We start from the raw sequence: 18,648 nt of genomic DNA, 5'->3' as shown, positions 1-18,648 counted from the left end.
TACATGTCATCAGCTTTCTCTACCATGAACAGGATTATAATCGGTTTCCCTCAATACCTCATACTCAAGGATTCCCCTTCCGTTGGGACAAAACGCTTAACGTAGCTTAATGGACTAATACAGTGATATGAAAGACCAATCTTGCACCTTATTGGGGAAGTAGGCTGTAGGCTACTATATAGGCTACAGGCAAGAAGATGGACTCAGAATATGAACTTAACGCGCAAAGTTTCATGCTGAGCGTTTCGTGATATACTGGCATAAAATCAACACTTGATCAATTAATACTAACACTTTCTCTTCTATTCTATTCTATTCTATTCTATTCTATTCTATTCTATTCTATTTTCTCTCTCTCTCTCTCTCTCTCTATATATATATATATACATATATAGTATGCCTACAATTATTGCATTAGCTCAAACTGTCATAGCACTTGCATATTGTTGTCCTATTGTTAGTTTAACTGTAAATCGATTTGGATAAAAGCGTCTGCTAAATGACTAAATGTAAAATTGGCTTGACATTGGACATTCGCAAATTTAGGGACCGTCTCTAAAGTTGCATACAACATTGGCATACACGTTTCTAACTTCAATAGCAAACTTAAATTGATTTGAATAAATATCAAAAATCTAAAGGGTGCGCATTATGCCTGACACTACATGAACACTTTACAGTTGGTTTTATGACTGTAAGTCGTTCTATCGGAGTTAGAAACGTGTATACCAAAGTCGTATACACTTTAGAGACGGTCCCTAAATGTGCGAATGTCCAACATCAAGCCATCTTTATGCCAGTCTATCACTGGGAAACGATCAGCTTTGCGCGTTATTCTGAGTCCATCTGCTTGCCTGCGAGTTTGGTCTTTTACGTCACTGTAGTCCATTAAGCTACGTTAAGCGTTGTATATGTCCAGCAGGGGAATCCTGAAGTATTGAGGGAAACCCTAATAGCCTGCATGCAGCACATCGCCACAATATAAAGTTAAGGCAACTAAACAACCAAGAGAAATATATGTCAACCTCAAAAATGGAACATTGGATCTGTACATCCGCATCGGGGAATAACATTATAATCTCGTTCACGGTAGAGAAAGATGCATGTAGGCTACACAGGAAAAGTAACCGTGAAGGCACTGAATTTAACATAAAACAGCCGTCATAATAATCACAAATACACTTACATTGCTGTAAATGAGTTTTATGAATGAATGACTTGCTCTAATTTTGCTGGTCTTCGTCAAAAACATGCGTTTTTGCACCACCTGCTGGTGAGGTCGACTAACAGCAGATGGAGAGTATGCTCGGCAATCTACTGCTTTTCCTGCAGTTCCTGGACGTCAATGTTGAATTTACTGTCGAATTTGAACCACTGAATTTGTGGAAGCGAATTTGCAAAGCGAAATAGAATGGACCGAAAATTGCCTGTTGAATATTATAGGTTGTATTTTTAAACCGTTTGAATACAACAATTTTAATAATGAAAAGGTGTTTGAAATGTTTTTAATTGAAATATTCACAGCTTAAATATTCAACCATGTTGAATTTCAGCCCATAAAAATGCAAGCCCTAAAAATACAATCCATTAAAATGCAAGCATGGTTAATGCAATGCCTATTTTTTTCAAGTAGTGCAATTCAACAGGCTTTTTATTTCAAAAACATTTGACATTATTTTACTTCCATATTCCTCACAAGTGATGTGTTCATTGGAAATGGACATGGAGTTGACATGAATCAGAGAGTAAACAGCTAGAAGTGCATGTGATACAGTGAACGTTCAGGGTTTATGAAACGCAGGCATGACTGCTTAAATCAGAGCATGATCCTCTACTACGTGTTCATTCTGTTTTTAATCAGTGATCCAAAAGCAAAGTCACATTACTTAGAGAGATGAACGCTTCCTGTCTTCAGTCCTGTCTCCATCTCTTTCACTTTAATCACTCTATTTCTTAGAACATGGTGTCCCGTGCCCTGACCGCTTCAGTAGTTAGCATGGCAGACCACACAGAGACACACAAACACACGGATGCACTGATGTCTCTTGAACGAACAACGGGGTTTAGATGTCAAAATTTGGAATCTAATTTAAACATGAAAATAAATAGAATATTTGGTAACACTTTACAATAAGGTTCCATTTGTTAAAGGTACAGTACGCCATTTATAAAAAAAACGCTTTTGAAAATTGAAATAAACATCCGACCCAAACAGAATATATCATGAATATTTGCTAGATGTCTGTTCTGTGTGTGTACAGATGTCATGGTTTGACTGTATTCGTCGTCTGACTATATGCACCAGTCACAGGCAATCCACACTCCAATCCAGAAGGGGGCGCGTGTGGTAATGCAGTGCTGTTTGCTAACAGCAAAAAGAGCAGCAGAAGAAGAGACAATCTATGCACCAACCCAAAACAAGAATGGCCACTCTCCATTGGTGAGTTCAGATGGAACCTATGCAAGAGTGCATTTTGTATACTGCTTAGTGCTTAAAGGTGCAATAGGTGATTCTCTATTTTACAGAATTGTTTTTTGTTATACTGGTTGAAAGTCTCCTCATATCCTGATAGCAATCACTATGTTAAACGGTCTAAATGTATTTTTATAAATATATATCGTCCGTGGAAGGCGTAGGACCATAAAATGTAAATCCAATCATTATATTCGGTCCGAATGAAATACGATATCCTTCCTGCCTGTCAACGTTTGTTTTTATATACCCTCGTGCACCCTGTTCGCGCAAACATCATACGTCATCAGCGCGTTTCATGGTATGCAGAGTACAGACAGACGTTGGTCACGGAGCAGCGCAAACAAACAGCAGCCAATATTTACAGTTCCTCCAAAACAACCAGCTTATGCTGCGTTCACACCATAGCTACCGTAATTAAGAGACGGCAACCCGTGACGTTCTAACCGGAGCTGTTCACGTCCTCAGACTCGGAATTATGCGTTTCCATGTCAACAGTATCAACACCGCAATGAATCTGCAGCAGTCAGGAACAAGCTTTCTAAGTTGTTTACGTTCATTATTATTGTAATGTTATGTGCTTTGAGACATGAGGTAGTTTAACGCCGTCTCTTGTGAAGCTTTGCCGAAAGCAGCTGTGTGTGTGTACAATGTGTTTTGGATGAGGCGTAGCTTTGGACAGCGATTTGCAGGGAGAGTGGGTTCGTATGCTTGCAATGCTAGCAGGCTAACGTTAGCATTTCCTAGATCCCCTAGTGCAGCTTTAAAACAATAAAGGATGCTGTACTATAAGAACTAGGGGACTAAATGCCGCTAAGTGGAATAAATTGTAATTTGCACTACTGTCTGTTCAAAATAAATGAAAAGAAACCTAGCATTGGGAATTTGTAGCTTTTTCCTGTTGTACTGAACTCGCATCGAAACGTGACCCCAAAACCGAGGTACGTACCGAACCGTGACTTCAATGTACTGTTACACCCCTAGTGTATAGTTGTATAGTATGTTTTTCATGCTGCTAACTACACATTGCTAAGTTTCTGGATTGAAAACCATATTTAAATGTGCAACTGAATGTGATTGAACAATACAGTCTGATACTGTATGTCAAATGATCAGTGCATTAAGTCTTGGAGTGTAAATACAAAATAACAGACCTGCCACTTTTTCTATGTAATGTGTTACTTTGTTCATTTTTTTTATTACTAATATTTACATATAAAATAGTTCTAAGCACTTATGGTCTGTCCTGACAGTGATTATTTTTTTATTTCATAAATAAATAGCACAAGTTTATATTACAAGCGGTTTATGCATTTATTGTCAGTACTGGGATTTTGTACTTTTTTTTTTTGTACTGTGTTTGTGGATGACAGTGTTCGTCTGCCACCACCAAAGACCATTTTTCACCCAGGAAAAACCCTGACGTTTCCTAAATATCTGCAAACATATTGGGCCCTATCTTGCACCCAGCGCAATTGACTTTGTACACCGACGCATGTTTCATTCCTATTTTGCACCCGCGCAAAGCGCGCTTTTCCCTCCACAGAAGCACGTCGCTAAACTAGGGAATGAACTTGCGCTCCCTGGGCGGTTCAGCGCAAAAAAAGAGGCGTGTTCCGGCGCAAACAATCCGTTGTTCATTATGCTATTTTAAGGGCGCATGCTTGACCATAATGTATAGCGTGCACAACGCGCATACACTTTGATTCTCTAATCTAAACAGAAGCAGCAGTTTTCATTTTTGCAAATCATATTATTACAAACGATAGATAGATAGATAGATAGATAGATAGATAGATAGATAGATAGATAGATAGATAGATAGATAGACAATTTATTATAAAAGCATACATCTAGCTTACACATTTACCCACATTATTATATACCCGTTTAACCGAAGTTAATTTGGGTGTGTTTCTCCATCCCCAATGTCACTTCTCTCTCTTTTACGGCCGTGACGAGAGCGTTGCTCTCCTCGGCTGTGAACCGCTCCTGGCGCGCGCCTGGCAAATCTGCCGTTATAATAGCAATACGCCAAGGAAAAAGCGCGTCTGCTCTTAAAGGGAATGTGAGATGATGCTCTGATTGGTTTATTTCACGTTATGCCCAAACCACACCTATGAATAATGAAGCTACTTCAGACCAACCCATTTAAGATTTGCGCCTGGCGCAAGAGTCATTTATCCCGCCGGGAAAATAGCAACAGCGCCGAGACCCGCCCACAAAGTTACTTGCGCTTTGCGCTTTGACACTTGCGTTTCAGATCGTTAAAATAGGGCCCATTATGGGTTTTTTTTTATGCTTTGGTACAGTAAAAATAATGCTAATTAAATAAAATACATACAGCACCTTTAATGTTAATGTCAACATTTACTAACACATCATTAAAATCAAAAATTGTATCTGTTAATATTATTGGTAACACTACAGGTTTCATTTACAATAAGGTTTCATTAGTTAGTTAAACTACTTAAGTTAACATGAACTAATAATAAACAATACTTCTACAGCATTTATTAATCTTATTTAATGTTAATTCCAACATTTACTAATACACTATTAAAATCAAATGTTGTATTTGTTAACATTAAATAATGCACTGTGACCTAACATGAACAACTCTATTTTGATTAACTAACATTAACAAAGATTAATAAATACTGTAACAAATGTATTGCTCATTGTTAGTTAATGCATTAACTAATGTTAACAAATGAGACCTTATTTTAAAGTGTAACCATATTATTTAGTCCTGAGCTAACATGAATTAACGATGAGCTATTTAATTCAACCAAAATTAATAAATACTGTAAGAACTATATTACTCATTGTTAGTTAATGTTAGTTAATACATTAACTAATGTAAACTAACTTTTTCACATACATTTAACTTTTGATTCAAACATTTCCACTAATGTTCTTAGACTTTTGGACCCCAGTCCATGAACGCATCAATCGTGAAGATTACTTGGTGTCTATCTGTGCAAGTGTGTGCATAGTGAGTATCAGTGACTTGTGCGTAAATAAACAAAGCCATAAACGCATACAGTGCCTAAATTCCAAAGGCCTCTGTTGGGAACACTGCCCGGTTAATGTAGCAGATCAGCACATGGCCATTTTCAAAGGCAGCCACAGCCTTAGGCCTGCCTGCACATCAAAAGCTCTCCGATCAAACCTCACTTTCTGAATAACCATTAACTATTGCAATGGACGAGAAGCAATGTCAATTTGATCGGCTAACATGCTGCCCCAGGTCGGCGGATCGCCACTTAAAATGAAGAAAACAAAGCCAGAATGATGAGAGACTAGTTTAGGATTAAGCCATCTGTGAGAACATTGCTCGATAAAGGCAGTGCTGTTGAGTAACAGAGCAGCAGGTCACAGTCATGGTCGAAAAATTTGTTACAAATGAACTGGCCATGTTGCTTTCGGCTTAACTGAAGCTCATATAAAGCTCATGACCAATAGGGAAGTACAAAAAATACTTGTATTGAAGAACAGCTAGATGGAGCGCAACTAAACGCAGGGGTTTAGAGATTTCGAGATGGGTTTCAAAAACAGCATGGGACACGTCATTATGACTGATTACTCGATGATTTACATTTTAGACCCAATATTGGCAGTCAGTTTGCATTTTGCTTCACCAATGAAAATAGCTCAAAAGTTTGGGTCAGTTAATACTTTTTATATACTTATACAGTATACAATACTTCTATAACAAGGATGTATTAAACTGAGTGACATTAAGGACTTATACATGGTTATAAAATATTTTTATTTAAAATAAATGCAGTTCTTTTGAATCTTCTATTCATGAAATTATCCTGAAAAAAATTCAACTGATAATAATAAGAAATGTTTCTTGAGCACCAAATCAGCATATTATAGTGATTTCTGGATAATGTGACACAGGAGAAAAGTCAGCTTTGTCATCACAGGAATAAATTGCATTTTAAAATGTATTAAAATAGAAAACAGTTATTTTAAATTATAATATTTCACAAAAATGACCATTTTACTGTATTTTTGATCAAATAAATACAGCCTCGGTGAGCAAAATTTACTTATTTAAAAATCAAACTTTTGAACGGTAGTGTGTGTGTATTTATATACATGTATGTGTATACATATCTGAAATATAAATAAAATATTTGACCTCCCTAAACCAACAATCCATTAGTCTTTATCTTGCATAATCTATTTTTATTGATCTATTTATTTTTTGTGTTTTCTTTGATAGGTATTTCCTTCTATGCATTTTTTTCACTGGTATGGGTAGACAAGGATTTTACAGAAGAGTTCTGACCTCTTAAACTAATTCAGTACAGTACTGTGGTTGAGATTGAGTTGTGTATTTACCCTGTTAAACTGTGACCAGGTCATGGTCATGTTGCGGTATTCCTCCGGGTTGACGCTGGAGCTGCTGAAGGCTTTCTGAGCAAGGAAGACGAGATTCCCCTCGGACAGACCTCGATTTGACTGCACTTCTGCCTTGTACTTCATATTCAGAGCCTCACACAACTGCGGCCATAACACCTTGTCAGGCACAATAAAGGGCACCCGTCCCTGAGAGAGAATGAAAAATATAGGACCTTATCAAAACCTTTATTCATCAGGCAGGTTCTCAGTGGGTCACAATCACTTTGGTTTTAAGCAAGGACATAAAATTTAGTAGGGAAGCAATATCCAGCGACTACTGAATTGCCCCTAGCAATAATTTTGATCAAACAATTAAAATAAATGTACATGTAACCACTGTTGTAATTTTGGCCGCATCTGAAATATAGGGGTCGTACCATTGCCATTACATGAGATTATCACTCACAGCCAATGTGAGTGATTCCTTCAGAGTGAACACGGTGAATCTGACTGCAGTAGATGTGAAAGATATGAATAAAAGTGATGTTTGTCGAGTTCTCCACTGTTCACTATGATCACGCGCGTGAACTCGACAATCGACTACTGTGGACTTCGACCGAAAACAGGAAGTAAATACAGGTATGTGCGCTGGCTGAATTAACATCACTTTTATTCATATCTTTCACATCTACTGCAGTCAGATTCACCGTGTTCACTCTGAAGGAATCACTCCACATGGCTGTGCACTTGTAATGACACATCAAGGATGTTAAGAGGCTAAAAGCAGGTTTAAAACTTGCCCCATTTAAGTCAACAGGGTGCAAATTTTAAAAAGAGGATAACACGGTGTAGGCAAGACCGATTTTTGTCGTTGTTCTCTGTACTGACAGCACTCCAAATTTACAAAAAAATGAGCTCAATGTTAAAAACTGAATGTGCATAGCAACCTGAAATACCCACAAAAATAAAAACAACACTGAAATAAGAGCATGTGGTTTATCTTTCGATCAGATGCACGTGAAAGCTGTGTTTGTTACATTAGCAACAGTAGACTCCTGGTTGCATTTTCTTCTAAAATCATTGATGGTCCAGTTAAAAGAATATACACTACAGCGTCAATAAGAGCACCCTGACCCCTAAAAACACTGCAATTTGCACACTGCCTGCAAGTGCTCTACATACATTATGTATATGTACTCTGATGCTGATGTACTGTATGTTGACGATTGCACTATATGGACAGAGTAAAGTTAAGTATCTGTCAAACAGCCTTCTTGTCGTCATTACTGACTTTTAACTTATCACATTACAGAATTGATTAATTGAAGTCAATATAGACTCAAAACCTTTTGGGTGTTATGAATGTATGCTTGTTTATTATTTATGATTATAACTATTTTTGCTTGTTTATGTAATTTATTATATTCTATCATAAAGTACAGAAAGCTAAATTGTAATGTTGTTGGTTTACATAATCAAAATCATGTTATGAGTGGGTTGGCTACCATGTCTAGAAATAAAGGCTTTAGATTACTTGAAATTGTAGTCAAAAGTGCAAAAATGTCCCCACCAATCTCAAAATGAAACCTGGTTTTAAGCTTGTTTTTAGGAAAAGAACAGAGAAATTTCATGACAATATAGAGGGGTATATTACATCAACTCCTTCACTCACCATATCCTGCTTGATTTGCATAAGTATCTAACATGTTCTGTACGCATGCCATTCACTGCTGCCTTTAAGAAAAATTTATTAGTGACTCATAATGATATGATACTAACTAGACATCTCTTGAAAAACCTAATATGAACTACATGTATGTTTTTATTGTGCTTTTTGTAGTTTGACAGCCACTGGTCACCATTCACTCACTTCTCCTTTTGTGTTCCAGGGAAGAAAAAGTAATACAGGTTTGGAATGACATGAGGGTGAGTAAATGATGACAGGATATCCATTTATGGATGCACTGTTCCTTTAAGGAGAATAAGGGTACAGTAAAGGAATGTTAGTCATATGTCGTTAGCCATCCAATCAACACCCACGCTATGAAACATGACAGTTTTGTTTGTTGTGGGGAGTTTAAAATCCTGGTGAGTGGGAGAGAAATTACATTACGTATGGTTTGAAGAATTAGTCTTGTGTGTTGTCAAGTCAGGGGTGATTTTTGATGTTCAACACGGTTAAGTTATAGGATCTTTATTCATTGCCACATGACCTGGGAATTTATTTCCACTACTTTCTTGTGATTTCGCCATACAATGGCCTCATGAGCTTATAACAGGGACAGCCTCCCTGGTATTAAGTACTTTGCTCAAGGGCACAATAATGATGGCCTGAACTTCAACCCCCAACCAAAGATGCACTGATGTTATCAGGAACTAACCGGTTCAGCAAATGCATTGTCCCATAGAACTGTGGCTGTAGCATTGTTGTCTTGACTTCCATGGACTATTACCACCACAGGCAAAGAGAGAGTCTGGGGGGAAATGTGTGGATGAGAAAAATGAATGAACCAAGTTGCAATTGACTTTATTATACATAATCACTTTAATAATATTAATTGTACAATAACATTCAAAAATGTGGGGTCAGTAAGATTTTTTCTTTTGAAATAAATAAATTATACTTTTGTTCAGGAAGGATGCATTAAATTGATCAAAAGTGACAGTAAAAACTTCTATATTGTTAAAAAAATCTTTTTATTTAAAAATAAATGCTGTTTTTTTTATTTTTCCATTCATCAAAGAATCCTAAAAAAAATATCTACAAAAACAACAGTTTTCAATACTGATAATAATATTTTTTTCTTGCACAGCAAATAAGCATATCTATGGAAGCTTGTTTCCGCCACAAAATAAAACATTTTAAAAGATAATTGCGACTTTTTATCTCACAATTGCGAGTTTACATCAGTATGATTTCGGAAGGATCATGTGACTGAAGACTGGAGTAATTGCTGCCATTAAATAAATAAATAATAGAAATGTTTTGAACAGTAATGTGTAGCATAAATATAACAACTATAACTGTTTGTACTGCTAAATATACAAAAAAAATATTTCGACTGAATTAACCAAAAAGCAACTCCAGTCTAAAATGTACATGGTCATTTTTGTTTGAAAATTAATGACAATCTATGTGATTAACTGAGAAAAGTCTCATTTATAATTATTTCTACATCCCTATATGTGGTTCGTAACAGTTGATGAGACAGTTCAATATTACAGTTCATCTCAATCTCACCTTAACCTGAAATACCAGCTCATTTCCGCCAACACTGAACTGTGATTCAAACAAAATGGTGAACTTCTCCTCTGTAACAGACTCCGCTCCTCTGCGGTCTGAACGCCTGATCCGCTTCAGAGACTATAGATAGATAGATAGATAGATAGAGAGAGAGAGAGAGAGAGAGAGAGAGAGAGAGAGAGAGAGAGAGAGAGAGAGAGAGAGAGAGAGAGAGAGAGAGAGGGAGAGAGGGAGAGAGGGAGAGAGAGGATTGATTTCTTCTTCCCATTCAACATGAGTCACTTTCACACAAAACACCCTCCCAAAAATACTTAGGCTACATCTACAAATGTCATTCACAGTATATGAATCACGAATGTTAAATTAGACAACAAATTGCCTAACCAAGTGTTTATAATAAAAAAAGTTTCATGTTTTTCATTTCATGTTTTAGTCATTTTTCATTTAAACTTCCTTTTATTATAAACAAATAAAATATAGTGTACAAAAGTAAGACAGAATTACTTGGGTAACAAGTAATTGTTACACTTTCTGGTTAACTAATGTACAGAAATAATATAATTATTTTGTTATTGTTTGTCATGGTTGATATGTAACCGAGAGTAGATCTCTGTTCTCTGAAGGCACAGAGTAAATTATGAATAAACTTAAATGGTGGCTTACAGCGTACTTTGAAACATTCACACACTCTTACAGACATTTTTTCTAAAGTTAGCCCCTAGACGGCCACAGTGCACTCACCATGTTTCTAAAGTGTGCACTGAGGGTGCCTGTGGTCTGGTGGTACTCCATCACACAGTTGTTATTCAAGATCTCGCCACTGCTGTCACTGTTAGACAGACACATATACAGAGAATATTAATCAGCATGTAGACGTAAAGATGGAGATAAGAATTTTAACCAAGATCAGAGTCCATTAAGTGGCAAATGCAGCTGAAAATTGGGTTTGTGCAAAAAAATGTGTGTGTTCATAAATGTAGGATTGTGTATCAGGGTGCCTGATGAAACATGCTTTTCAGCTCCAGGCATATTAGGCCAATTCACAATGAGTAATCAACAACACTCAAAGGAGTTACTAAATACAATGTGTTGTGTTTCTGCTCACTTTCTGGTGTTTTCATTCTTGAGCAAGGCCTTGGCCTGTTGTTCGCTGATGATGGTGGCTTTAACCTGCGGTGGGTTCATGTGCACGTTGAGTTTCCCACCTACCAGCAAACGCACTGTCGCAGCAAATTTAGTTTGTGTTTTCAGCACCTGAGGAGGCTGCTTTTCGATGATAAAGGTACTGCAGAGAAAACACACACACACACACACACACACACATACACATATTTACTGTAAACCCTAATCCATAAAACATACAGTATATTTACAGGAAAAAACACATGTACACTATCGTTCAAAAGTCAAGGGCCAGTCAGTTGTTTTAAAGAAATTAATATCTTTATTCTTCAAATATGCATCAAATTGATAAAAAGGGGACAGTAAAGACATTTACATTGCTACAAAATTTTAATTAAATTTTACATTCGCTCGCAAAAAAAGCTTGCGAGTTAATGCAAAGTTTCTCAAGGATAAAGTAGGAGAATGCAAAGCGCTGAAATATATTTCTTCCTCCCTTCTCCCTTATGTGTATATGGGTATGTGATCCATACTTTTGAAATTGATTTATTAAAGAATCCTGAAAACATGGTTTCCACACAAAATATATTAAATAAATATAAAATATATTTTTTTCTTATTTCTTATTTTATAGTAAAGAGAGGATATGGAATGATGAGAAGAGGGGGAACTGGATCAGGAAATGTCATGGTAACACTTTATTTTGATGGTCCCCTTTAGACATTCTGTTGACTATAAGTAACATTTCACATACATGTCAACTTATTCTACTAACCCTAACCCCTTATTCTACATGCCCTACCCCTAACAGTCTACTAATACTCAACTAACACTCAGTTAGTTGACATGTATGTGACATGTTACATAAAGTCAAAAGAATGTCTAAAAAGGACCATCCTATTAAGCTCAGTTGTTTCAATGGCTGCTTGGCCTGAGGCACCAAACACACACACATGAATGTACCCCCACATTCATCCACTGTGGTAGGTGTGAACACTGACAAAAGATATGATGAGAAAGAGAGTGAAGGAGAGCAGAAGTTTGTAGACATCCCCAGTGTGCCACAAAAGTAACGACTGAATGTCTCTGACAAATGGCCTCTGTTGATTTCTCAGAGATTCACACGAGTATACACAGGGTGAATGATACATAAACTAATTTGGCACCTCTTTTGATTTCATAAATTGTGAGAATGAACAATGTGAAAGGATTTCGTCATCATTAATAGGAAAAATTGCGTCATCATTATTCACACTAATGACTATATAATGACTATATTTCCTTCAGGAACAGAAAAAGACTGGGGATTTCAAGCTTCAAAAAGGATGCAAAAGCATGATGAAACTATCATAAAGAGGTCAATTTGACTTGGTTGCTGAAAATTCTGATTTCCCATCACAGGAATAAATAACATTGTAAAATATATTAAAACAGAAAACACTTATTTTATTTTGTATTGTATTTTATTTTGTTATATTTCACAATGTCATATTTGTCAGTATGTTTTTACTGTATTTTCGATCAAACAAAAGCAGCCTTGGTGAGCATCTTACTGGCCCAAAACTTTTAGCAGAGTAAAGTTGCTAGTCATTGAAACTTGACATATGCCCTAGTTTTCCTAGGTGCATAAATAATGGTTCATGATAGAAGTAGCAGTTTCATGAAGAATGAACTTTCATGAACTAAGGTATATATTTTCTGTGAATAATGACTTGAATTTCCATCTGTTTCACAAAAAAGCTACTGTACTGTTTGGCTTTAGAAAACTAGGAACATAGTGCATGAGTTGTGTATGGCCCACTTTGATACATTTATAATGCTTTTGCATCCTTTTTGAAGCCCATTTATTGTCATTTCATGGAAAAAGTGACTGGCACAATTTGTGTAACATATTAAAGAAAGTCAAACAGTTTGGAATGGCATGAGAGTAAGTATTTTTGGGGTGAAATATATCCCTTTAATATTTCTTTTTAGATTATTCATATTCATTATTCATATAGGTAGGTTGCAACATCTAGCTACTTTATGGGGGTGCCTCAGGGCTCAGTGCCTGGACCACTTCTCTTTCCCATCTACACCGTCATTCAGAAAAATGGTTGTTCCTATCAATGGTATGCTGATGACACACAACTCTATCTCTCATTCCAGCCAAATAATCTGATGGTAGCTACTCACATCTCAGCCTGACAGACATTTCGGACTGGATGAAGGACCACCACCTTAAACTAAACCCTGCAAAGACAGAGCTGCTTGTGATCTCTGCCAACCCAACATTTCATCACAACTTCCATTCAGCTGGGTTTGTCAACCATAACTCCATCCAGGACAGCCAGGATCCTCAGAGTTGTGATTTATGATGAGTTGAACTTCACAGACCACATGGCTAGAACTGCCTGGTCCTGCAGATTTGCCTTATACAACATTAGGAAGATCAGGCCCTTGCTACACAATTCCTTGTCCATGATCTTGTTTTATCCAGACTGGACTATAGTAATGCTCTCTTGGCAGGTCTTCCAGCATGTACTGTCAAACCTCTGCAACTGATTCAGAATACAGCAGCAAGAGAGGTCTTTAATGAGCTGAAGAGAGCGCACATCACACCTCTCCTCATAAACTTGTACTGGTTGCCAATTGCTGATCGCATCAAATTCAAGGCACTGATCTCTGCCTACAGAACTAGACCTATGTGCCCTCCAGAAGCTTGCGTTCTGCAAGTGAACGGTGCCTTGTGGTACCATCTCAAAAAGGCACAAAATCAATTTTTACGGACCTTCGCCTGTTCCCTGCTGGTGGAATGACCTGTCTAACTCAACCCGAGCTGCTGAGTCCATAGCCATTTTCAAGAAACTGCTGAAGACGCATCTTTTCCGGCAACACTTGACCCATTAATACTAACACTTACTATTCTATATCTGTTTAAAAAACTAAAACAAAAAATACTATTCTATATCTGTTTAAAAAACAAAAACAAAAAATACTATTCTATATCTGTTTAAAAAACAAAAACAAAAAATAAACACTTTGCTATGTGTACTGTGCTGGACTAACTGGAGACTGGTCACGACACTTGCATATTGCTGCCGTTTTGTTAGTTTGTTTGCTTCTGTTGCTCTCCTCATTTCTAAGTCGCTTTGGATAAAAGCGTCTGCTAAATAATTAAATATAAATGTTCAACCCACAACCCAGACTCTATACTGAGTGAAAAAATAAACACACATACAGAAAACTGAAAGGAAGCTGATGTATGACTTTGAATGTGGTTGGCATGTCACCATGGCAACTAATATGATGCTTTCAAATGCATTGTGAAGTCAACACTTAAATAGTAGCAATGCCTAGAAAGAGTGCATATAATAATACATGATGTTGATTACAGTGAGGATATTGGTTGTGTTACTCCACTTTGCAATCACTTAACCTTAACTGAACTGCTACTCTCTCTCTCTCTCTCTCTCTCTCTCCCGAACACACACATACCTGGTGACTAAAGCGGAGATGATGTCTGTGATGGTGCCGTTGAGTTCGGTCAGCAGCTCTTCGATGGGGCCAGGAATGGGCAGCTGCTGTCTCAGATGCTCCGCCCTCCGGATCTGCTGACGATTCTGCCAAATGGTTTCTGCTAGCTTCTCACACCTGTGCACATGCACACAAGCAGAAATGTGTAACGAAAACATGAATGAAAGATCACAAGTTGTGTATGTGTAATGTAAATGCAAAGTGTTTGGGTTAATCTGTAGTAATTATAATTAACTTCAGCTTTAAAAACAATAGAGGTCTATGATACATCCTAAGTAAGTGTGTGTGCGCACCATGACTGCAGTATGTCCAGTCCTCCTTCGGGCGGCCCTCCGTTGCCAGCCAGCTGTTGACGTCTCTTCCACTGAATCAGCTCATCATCAAGAATCACCGTCTGCTGTTTCCGTAGCAATGCCAGTGTCTTCTGGTGTTTCTCTGCCAAGCCCTGAGCACACACACACACACACACTAGCTTGAACAGACTTGAACATATGTACTGTACTCATGTAAATGACAACGGCCCTCAAGTTTAGTACTGTACTTGAAAACGAATGTGTAACATCAAGTGAAACTGTTGTTTTCAATTTAAAGAAGACATATAATAGTAAACAGTATCTTTTGAAATGAACGTGTTCCTCTTTTTACCAGGTAAGCCAATTAAAACAGAGGTAATTTGTGTATGCCTTAAAGTCGTGATAAAACAACATTTTCTTCTGTATTGTGATGTATACCCAAGTGAAATGGATTATCGAAGATACATTTTTTGATAAATAGAATGATCAAAACAGCATTTATTTGTAATAGAAGTCTTTGTAACATTGTTGTCTTTACTGTACCTTTTTTATTAATTTAATGCATCCTTGCTGAATAAAAGTTTTAATTTCTTAAAAACAAAAACAAACTTGCTATAAATGTTTAAGACGTGGCTCTTAAAAGCATGTGCTACTAATGTTACAGTTTGAGTGTTTCATTATGCTAATGCTATACACACTATTCATTGCGAGCGTGTATGTGTGAGTACCAGTCTGTATTTCTGCAGGGTGTTGGCCTCTCGGGTCAGCCAGGCCTCTACTGTGGCTCTCTTGCTGAGCAGGCTGGGCTCTCGTAGCTGTCGGTCTGCTGGAGGCAGCGTGGCCAGGCTTGATAACTGAGCTGCACAAAGCAGAGGAAGATTTATTCCACAAACATAAGTTTTGAAAAATAAAATTCCCATATTCTCGTATGTAGAAGAGCGATCTGGGTATGAAAAAAGTGGGTTGTGAATCTAGCAATTCCTGTGACAAACAGTTTTCTTTCTTTTTTTATTATAGCAATTATCTTTACAAATAATGCTTATTTATAAATTATTAGAGGTCTAAATTCAGACTTAATTCAATGGTATTCTCAGGAATTACGTGAACATCCAGACTGTTTTAATAAGGATATTTTTTGCTGTATGATGAGTTGAATGATAAAATAGTCATGGCTATGTGTGTGTGTGTGTCCTGTAGCTCAAACAGCAAAGCATGGCTCTTACAATGGCAAAGTTTGATTTCCATGCAGGGAATACATGAACTGATGAAAAGTATATTTTGAATGCAAGGATAACAGCGTTTGCTGCATGTATAGATGTAAATGTGTGTGGACATATACCCTGTATTCTGAGGCTCTCCTGGTATTGTATAATGAAGTACTCCTGGTTGTGCTGTAGTTTTCTAAGGTCATTCTCTGTGTCCTGAGTCAATATTCTGAGCTCCTCAAACGCCTGGTTTATCTGATGGTACTTCTGCGACATGCTGTCCATCACCCCGCCCACCGGTGAGCTTGACTGCCAATCACAGACACACATGAGTGACAACCAACCATAGTTCAACGTTCAGTTTCATGTTACACAAAATTATAACAGAATATTTCAGAAAAGCATAGAAGCATGATATAATTCAACTTTTTGTTTTAGTTTTGATAAACTAGCAGCATGAAGAAAGTTTGTAGATACCTTTAAAACAACCTGATCAACGGTTCTTCTATGAAAATCCCACAAACCAAAGCTTCAATATGTATACTGTCCTTATCCTCTCTGTCCCATTGTGTATGAATAACCCACGCAGGTGAGGTTATTCCTCTATTCCCACGTAAGACTGGGTGCACGTATATGTGTGTTTGAGCAAACTAAATATTGTTTGTGTAGTGCATACATGGTATGTGAACATAAATATTATGCGTTGAGTGGATGGACAGGTGTGCCTAAGAACATAAGGAATGAGTGGGCATTTTCATGTGTATGTGAGCCTCTAGATTTACTGATATTGTCTTTAGTTTTATGATTTTATACCATAAATCAGTTCAGTTAATAAAATCTGAAATTTCCTCTTTTACTCTCATAAAACTGAGCACTTTCTTGGCAGGTATCGTCGAATTTCTGTGTAGATTAGTATGTGTATATTTAGCTATGTATGTTCATCTACACATGCACAATGCAAATGCAAATTCTATTTCTGAAGATTGTAAAAGTCAGTCTCATTTACAGCTGCCCTGTTTATTAGTCAATGCCCATGATTTAAACCAAGACGACAACATAGTTCTCTCTTTTTATAAATGGTAGAAAACCATTTTTAATGGCTTGTTCAAACAAAGTGTTTATAAATCAGTCGAATGTAGAGCGAACTCTGGGAGTAAAATTATGAGATCTGTAAAATGTTGGAATCATATGTTATTGAACAATTCACAGACCTGGGTTCCCACACATTTTGACCAATGCAATTCTATGTATTTTTCCATGATTTTTCCAGTTGTTCCAGTAAATTTAAAAAATCTATATATAGATATCATTTTCGGGGCAGTTTATCAAGTATCAATTCTTTAAATTAACAGATTTATTACTAACTATTACACTTATCTGTGTAACAAAAACGCAATAACTAGACTACCGTTCAAAAGTTTGAGGCCAATAATTACTTTTTACTTTTTATTATTTTTATTCAGCAAGGATATTTCTATATTAACATAGAAAGCAGTTATTTAAAACTGTAATACTATTTTACAATACTAATGTGTTTACTGTATTTATGATCAAATAAATCTTAACTGTGTGTGTGTGTGCGCGTGAATGTACAGTATGTGTGCGTGCGTGCATGCGTGTGTGTGTAGTATATATATATATATATATATATATATATATATATATATATATATATATATATATATATATATACACACACACCACACACAAAGTTTGGTGTCATTAAGATTAGATAAGAAGTCTCTTCTGCTCACCAAGTCTGCATTTATTTGATATATACAGTATATACACAAAATAAAGATAAAGAACACATACAATTAATTTTAAATAACCCGTTATTACAAATGAACTGATAAACCGACTGCCTATTCTGTCCACTCACATTAGTCGCCTCTCTGACGAGTCTTTGCTCCGTGTACAGGATGTGTTTGATACATCTCACCAACTCCAGGGGACATCGGTCATATGTGCTCTGAAAACACACACACACACACACACACACACACACACACACACACACACACACACACACACACACACACAGAGTCAGAATTACAGGAAAATAAACACAAACGCACACCTCCATCTACTCGGTCTTGTTTACATTAACACACTCAAGTACACTGTGCAACACTAGTGACAGTAAACACTGCGCCTGCACTTTCCTGACTGGCCTGTTGTTAATAATGGCTTTATCATCATGCACTGATATACTGTATGTCAACAACTCTCATTTATTTTTTATATCTATATTCTCTAATTTTATTCCTCCAAATATCCTTTAAGAGAAACATCTCAAACAAACATATAAAAGAGATCTGAGTCTGCATGTTTTTCAGTGTGTGTGTATTATAAACATTTATTCAGGAGCTTTTGAATGTGTGAAAATCAAAAGTCTGATCTGTTATCACTTTTTTAACTCATCATTCCTGAACT

The 18,648-nt window shown here is 36.8% G+C and overlaps 1 protein-coding gene across 1 annotated transcript in view; it reads right to left on the bottom strand.

Annotated features, from left to right (window-relative positions):
- The window catches only part of stat5a (signal transducer and activator of transcription 5a), an 85,443-nt gene that overhangs the window by 11,616 nt on the left and 55,179 nt on the right, over positions 1 to 18,648 (bottom strand). Inside the window, exons 5-14 of the mRNA XM_084135709.1 lie at positions 18,095 to 18,184; positions 16,347 to 16,521; positions 15,736 to 15,866; positions 15,008 to 15,159; positions 14,676 to 14,831; positions 11,182 to 11,361; positions 10,818 to 10,905; positions 10,074 to 10,196; positions 9,214 to 9,306; positions 6,833 to 7,039 (exon numbers count right to left, since the gene is read on the bottom strand). Coding sequence (XP_083991835.1) covers positions 6,833 to 7,039; positions 9,214 to 9,306; positions 10,074 to 10,196; positions 10,818 to 10,905; positions 11,182 to 11,361; positions 14,676 to 14,831; positions 15,008 to 15,159; positions 15,736 to 15,866; positions 16,347 to 16,521; positions 18,095 to 18,184 — 1,395 coding nt within the window. The remainder of the gene's footprint in view (positions 1 to 6,832; positions 7,040 to 9,213; positions 9,307 to 10,073; positions 10,197 to 10,817; positions 10,906 to 11,181; positions 11,362 to 14,675; positions 14,832 to 15,007; positions 15,160 to 15,735; positions 15,867 to 16,346; positions 16,522 to 18,094; positions 18,185 to 18,648) is intronic.

Source organism: Abramis brama (genome assembly GCF_963993115.1).
Source record: "Abramis brama genome assembly, chromosome: 1".
Classification (NCBI taxonomy): domain Eukaryota; kingdom Metazoa; phylum Chordata; class Actinopteri; order Cypriniformes; family Leuciscidae; genus Abramis; species Abramis brama.
This window is presented reverse-complemented; position numbering and strand designations above follow the sequence as displayed.